Genomic DNA, 6403 nt, shown 5'->3' with positions numbered 1-6403 from the left:
GCTTACGCTCATCCGTATATTAGTCTTCTCATGTGATTTGCCATGACTCACACACATCATTTTGGTTGAGCCTATTCTTAAGTTGCCTCTTTTACTTTTTGCTCAACCATGTGTTTGTTCCAAGTACTAGGCTTAGTTTCCTATATGCTCTCTTGCACTTGTTGTTAGTTTCTATTGATTTTGGGGGAGCTATGATCCTATTTTGTGCACTCTGTATCCAAATACAAAAATTCTTGACGTGCACAAATCATGGGGAGCTTCTCTAGTTTCTTTAGAACAATCCTCTGATCATATCATAATATCTTTATTCATGTCGCACGTAGGATCATTGGTCTAGTTGGTTCAATTGATATCCGTTGATTTCTTGCTTCAATTGGTATCTTCTGATTGCTTGTGTCTCTCTTTGTTATGTCTTTGTGGCATATCTTTCTTTTGCAATCTTTGGGCCGCAATATAGTTTGTCTTCCTCCAAGTATTTACCGTTGAACATGTGTATTGCATTCCACTCTCTTGTTGAGAAATACACAATTTATGGAGGAACACTTTTTATATTGGCCTTCTAAGCTTTTCACCCATTTTGGCAATCGATGCCAATGGGGAGGAGTTTCAGAGAGTTTTGTTCCTAAGCATTTGCATCCCATTCTCATGCATCATTGATTGTTGCATTGCATGGTGATGCATCCCATTCTCATGCATCATTGGTTGTTGCATTGCATGGTGATGCATAATTCCTTTTATAAACTCTCTTGAAAGTGATTGTCATCAATTACCAAAATGGGGGAGATTGAAAGAACATGCGGTGCCCCCATGTTTGGTTTTGGTAATTGATGACAATCTCTATGGACTAATGGTTGCCTTGAGTCATTTTTGAAGGTTTTGTCCATAGGCTTTTCTTGAAGTCCATGTGTTGGTTTCAAGGAGTTTATGAGTTGACCAAGGTGCTATTAAGGAATTATCCAAAGATTGGTCATGTGAGTGTTGAGCTTATTGCAAGCATGTTTTGAAGAAGAAGATTGTGTGATCACTCATGTTTACCTTCAAGACATCATCCAAAGGAAGAGAGTTGGAAATATTCAAGGTTGACCAAGACTAAGTCAAGAGTGAATCAAGTTGATCAACTCATAAAGCGTAGAAGATGTACCAAGAGGGATCAAGTGATCCCATGGTATGGTAAGCATTGTCAATTACGCTCTGTGTACTAACCCATGGTATTCGTGAGAGTTCTTTGTGGGGTTAGGATGCGGTGTGTAAGTTCAAGTGATGCATCACGAAGAGATCAAGTGCTTGTAGCTTGCCGCCCATTGTGGTGACAATGGACTTGTGAAGATGAGCCGAAGAGTGGCTCACCCATAGTGGACTATGGGGGAGCAATCATCTAGTCTTCATCGAGCCAACGCAATCAAGAAAGGTGGTCCAACTTGAGGGAGTCAAGATCGTCATCATTTAGCTCAAGTGGACCATGTGCAAGGCAAAGGTTTTCCCTTGATAGGTTTTCTATTTTATCGGTCTCATGGTGGTAGTTGGGAGACCGGGTTATAGGATCGTTTGCCATACTATCAAGGGGGGCCCTCAAGTTGGTAGCTTAATCATATCGTTAGTAGAGAGCTCAAACCATTGCATCCTTGCATCTTGTTTCTTGCTTCTTGTTTGGTTCTCTTTGTGAGTCTTAGAGCTTATGGTCATCTTGATGACAAGCTTGAATTCATCGAAAACGGAGTTCGCATGCGTCTTTTATGATGTTTTCGGTGTTGGAGATTTTACTGGTCTTATCCGAGGAAGGGTTCTCACCATTTTCTTATGGGCCTTTTCTAATTTGCTTCTTATTGATATTTCTTTCAAGATTGTGTTAGCCCTTGTCGCTAGCTTTCCAACAACTTGCTTTCATCGAATTCGGAGTCCGTTTGCAAAAGTTGTGGCAGTTTTGGTGTTCTGAAAAGGCTGCAGCGGTACTACCGCAAATTGGAGCGGATGTAATTTTTTACTACCGCTCCAGAGCGGTACTACCGTGGCTCCTCCGCGGTAGTATCGCTCCAGACCAAAAACTCGTCCCAAGTCCTGCGGTGGTAGGCCCGGATGTAATTTTTTAGTACCGCTCGCAAACAGTAGTACCGCTACCCTTAGCAGTAGTACCGCTACCCCTAGCAGTAGTACCGTGAGGTCAAGCGGTACTACCGCTCCGACGGTTCTTCTGGCCTTTTTGCCTCCTCGATATTGTGTTTCAAAGGGGTACTGCAGCCCTAGCGGTAGTACCGCTCCTTGGAGCGGTAGTACCACTCTGTGCGGGCTGTGAGCATAACGGTTGGATTTTTTCCCACCTATAAAAAGGGGTCTTCTTCCCCAATGAACCTCATCTCTTAAGCTCGTGTTCTTCCCCCATTGTTTAGCTTCTTCGAGCTTGCTAACTATCAATCCCTCCAATGATTCTTGCTAGTTCTTGAGGGAAAAGAGAGAGGAGATCTAGATCCACGTTTCCACCAATCACTTTCTCCTCTAAGTGAGGGGAACCCCTTGGATCTAGATTTTGGAGTTCTCCGTGTTCTTCTTTCGTTCTTCCTCTCATTTTCCTCCCTAGCATTAGTTGCTTTGGTGGGATTTGGGAGAGAAGGACTTGGGCACTCCATGTGCCCTGGCCATTGCATTTGGTGCATCGGTTTGAGTTCTCCACATGATACGTGGAAGTTATAAGTTGAGAAGCTTATTACTCTTGGGTGCTTGGTACCCTTGAACTTGTTACTCTTGGGTGTTTGGACACCCTAGAGCTTGTTCCTTTTGGTTGCCTTGGCGCCCTAGACGGTTGGTGTTGTTCGGAGCTCAATCATTGTGGTGTAAAGCTCCGGGCAAATGTCGGGGTCTCCAATTAGGTTATGGAGATCGCCCCGAGCAATTTGACGGGTACCGGTGACCGCCCCCAAGGGTTGCCAAAGTGTACGGGTTCGGTGACCGCCCCCAAGGGTTGTCATTTGTATGGGTTCGGTGACCGCCGTCAAGGGTCCCTTAGTGGAATCATGGCATCTTGCATTGTGCGGGGGCGTGAGGAGATTACGGTGGCCCTAGGCTTCTTGGGGAGCATTGTACCTCCACACCGCTCCAAACGGAGATTAGCATCCGCGAGGGTGTGAACTTCGGGATACATCGTCGTCTCTGCATGCCTCGGTTATCTCTTACCCGAGCCCTTTACTTATGCACTTTACTTTGTAATAGCCATATTGTTCTTTGTCATATATCTTGCTATCACATAGTTAGTTATCTTGCTTAGCATAAGTTGTTGGTGCACATAGGTGAGCCTAGTTGTTGTAGGTTTTGTGCTTGACAAATTAACCGTTGGGTTTATTCCGCATTTGTTCAAGCCTCTACCATAATTATTTTAAAATGTCTATTCACCCCCTCCCCCCTCTAGGCGACATCCACGATCTTTCACACTTGTAATCCTTAAACCAAGAAGGACAAAAGTGACGGGGATGTTCACTAAAATCTCTGATCTCAAATTTGTGACCCTTTGGTTGACAAGCTCCCAAGTCAATGTATCTCCTTCTAATTACATCCCGGCCATTGACATGATATGAAGATATGGGAAGTCGCTTGCCAGAATCACGTTCCAGAGCCGCCAAATCTGCTTCGAATTGGGGACTTGGTTCATCATCTTCATCAACTGCTTCATCATCTTCTACAATTGGGGACGGGGAGCCTCTCTCCCTCTCCAGTTGTGGAGCTTCGTCATGTGTATGCACTAGTGCTAGCTGTAGGTTGCTCTCAACCTCAACGGAAAGAGCAGTTGGTGTGGATGTAGAACTCATTTCCTTGCCTTTGAAGATTTGTCCCACAATTCAAACAAGCTAATATCTTTCTTCTTCATCTACGTCACAATCACATAAACAAAGTAGAAATCAGTGGCAGTGGCAATGTGGCATCAAATCCATCACATAAACATCCTTGTCCTTCAAACTCCAATGTTCATTTAGTTCAATTTCAGTTTACAAACAAATCTTCAGATTTTATAAAAAAAAACAGAGGACAAAAAGCCAAAAAATACCTTGGTGGAGCACTGGATCTGTGCTGGTCTGCTGGAGGAGACGATCAGCAGTGGAGTAGTCAAGAGAGCACTGGAGGCCGGCCGGATCTCGAACTCGAAGGCGGAGGAGAAGGAGAGTAGGAGACCCAGTCGGAGGCGGACCAGATGCAGTTCGGGGAGGGGAGGGGCGGAGCCGGACTGCCGGAGCCGGGATCCGAGGCCGGATGGGCAGTACTGCCGAGGGGAGGGAAGGAGAGGGCCGGCCAGACCTGGATTCACGGCCGCTGCCGCGACGCTAAGTTTGGGAGGAATCGGGGGAGGGGAAGGGAGACTGGAACTGGTCGATAGGTTCCTCGCCCGCGCGTACAACGAGACACACGTCTGGTTCGCTGCGTGACTTTGTCCTCTGTTTGGGATGGGCCAATATTAAATATGTATATTGATTTTTTTGGGCCTAAATCTTGGGTATTCCAGGGAATACCCAGGAAGACCCCAGCGCCGCCGCTGAGTGGAGTAGTTAGCTAGCCTTTTTTTATCCTGCTATTGTTCTTGCCAATAGGTCATAGTAGTTATGTCCCCTACTAGTGTTCATATTAACGCCATGGGCATTGATTAATTTTCCTTTCTTTGTACATTATAAAAACTGTATCTTTAAGTAACACAATATCCATCCAACATTTTTTATATAATCACTCATTATTTCCACGTTTATCATATTCCCTTTCTTGTCACTAGCCATCACCCTAGGTTAATCCTTCGTCAGTATCTCGTGCTTCTCGGCCATCGAAGCATGTCAATCCAATGATTTTTAATGATGAGCGCTCAACATGTTTACGCTAATCACATAATTATTAACATGTACTTGATATCTGACCTAATATCAACGTGCAATTGATTCATCCCTAATATTAACTGAAATTTCACGTACGCATTTACTAATTAAATATAAAGAGCTCAAAGTTTATGCTGGTTTGAGGATATGAGATTTTTTCCACGGTCACCAATAGGACGAAAAGAGGTTTAGTTTGTTGAATCAGTTCAAAATTAGATGCTTTGCATGTGCACATAGTTTTGAACCATCTCCCTTCAATAATACATTGATGTTCTAGATATAGATGCAGTTCTCGTGATGCAACTTGGGTCGTTGTTTTCATACATAATATTAAACTTTATGTCATCGTTCATTGAAGTTAGAGTAGCCTCAAGAATTGTGCTATGCAAGCCGCCGCCGCTGAATCCCCATTTGTCGAAAGTTTCCATCTTATGTCATCCTCAATGTCGCTATTAAGGTACTTTGTATGCCGTAGCCGAGAATAATCCCCATTTGTCAAAAGTTTTCAACTTATGTGATCCTCGGTATCGCTATTAAGGTGCTTTGTAAGCCATAGCTGCGAATAATCCCCATTTGTGAAAAGTTTTCAACTTATGTCATCCTTGGTATCGCTATTAAGGTGGACTTAGCATAGATGAGTCGAAAGGTCGACGAACTCCAACATATGAGCCACGTTTATCTCATTACTCATTTTGATCAACATGATCCATCCCTCCCACGAAGGGCTTGCTTCACACTCCAATTCTTTCTTTTGGAAAGCCCATAGACGAGAGGTGTCAGGTCTTTCAGTATTTTGTCTCATTTAATCCTTCAGTATTTCGTGCTTCTTGGCTCCTTGCTCGTGGTACACACGGTGCCAACTGTATCGTGCAGGCATGCGAGCCCTGTTCACCAAACAAACGATGCCTCGTCATTTCTAGATGGAGAGATTCAGGTATTTAGCGGGACTGACGGAACGGCCAAGGTATACGGCTCACGCAGCCAAGCGCAGACCGGTGGCCATGTCCACCTCAATTCCAAGTGTGCATGTGCACCCACCACCTGATTAACCACTCCTAGTTGATAATCGAAGACGCCTTCCCGATGATTACACGAGCAGTTGGCGCACAGCCAAAATTGACCACGCAACACGTATCAAACTCAAAACCCTCTTTGCTGCATTTGCGTCCTCTGCCAGATTACCAGTTGTTGCTTGACCTTCCGCCCGCTCTCATCATCATTAGAGAATAACGATACAAATGACAGAATAGCCATGACCCCTTCGCCAGTCGCCACCTGCTGCACCGGCGGTGGCATTATAGGCGTACGTTCTTCCAGCGTGTTGGGAGCTGGCCGCCCGTAGCAGGGAAACCGCATGGCAGCAAGTTGGCAATAGCCGCGCCTGGCTGGCGGCTGCCGTGGTGTGCACTCGCCGTTTTGTTCCCGTTTGCCCGGATGGCACCGACACGCACGGCCAGTTCGATCTCCTGGTTTCAGAGTGTCCCGACTGCCCGGGGACGCGGCCAATCAGTCGACAGGAGATTACTTTACTCCTGGCTCCTCGCAGCCTGCTGAAAATGCAC

At 45.4% G+C, this 6403-nt stretch overlaps 1 protein-coding gene across 1 annotated transcript; it reads right to left on the bottom strand.

The window, feature by feature from the left end:
* Window positions 1-3459: 3459 nt before the first annotated feature.
* On the bottom strand, window positions 3460-6197 carry LOC123079566 (uncharacterized). The gene is made up of 4 exons (XM_044502360.1): window positions 6024-6197; window positions 4872-4921; window positions 4031-4415; window positions 3460-3853 (listed from the first exon to the last, which is right to left on the bottom strand). The coding sequence occupies exons 1-4, from the start codon at window positions 6195-6197 to the stop codon at window positions 3791-3793; spliced, it is 672 nt and encodes a 223-aa protein (XP_044358295.1). The 3' UTR covers window positions 3460-3790.
* Window positions 6198-6403: the final 206 nt, after the last annotated feature.

The sequence above is a fragment of the Triticum aestivum genome, chromosome 1B (genome assembly GCF_018294505.1).
Source record: "Triticum aestivum cultivar Chinese Spring chromosome 1B, IWGSC CS RefSeq v2.1, whole genome shotgun sequence".
NCBI classification, from domain to species: Eukaryota; Viridiplantae; Streptophyta; class Magnoliopsida; order Poales; family Poaceae; genus Triticum; species Triticum aestivum.
This window is presented reverse-complemented; position numbering and strand designations above follow the sequence as displayed.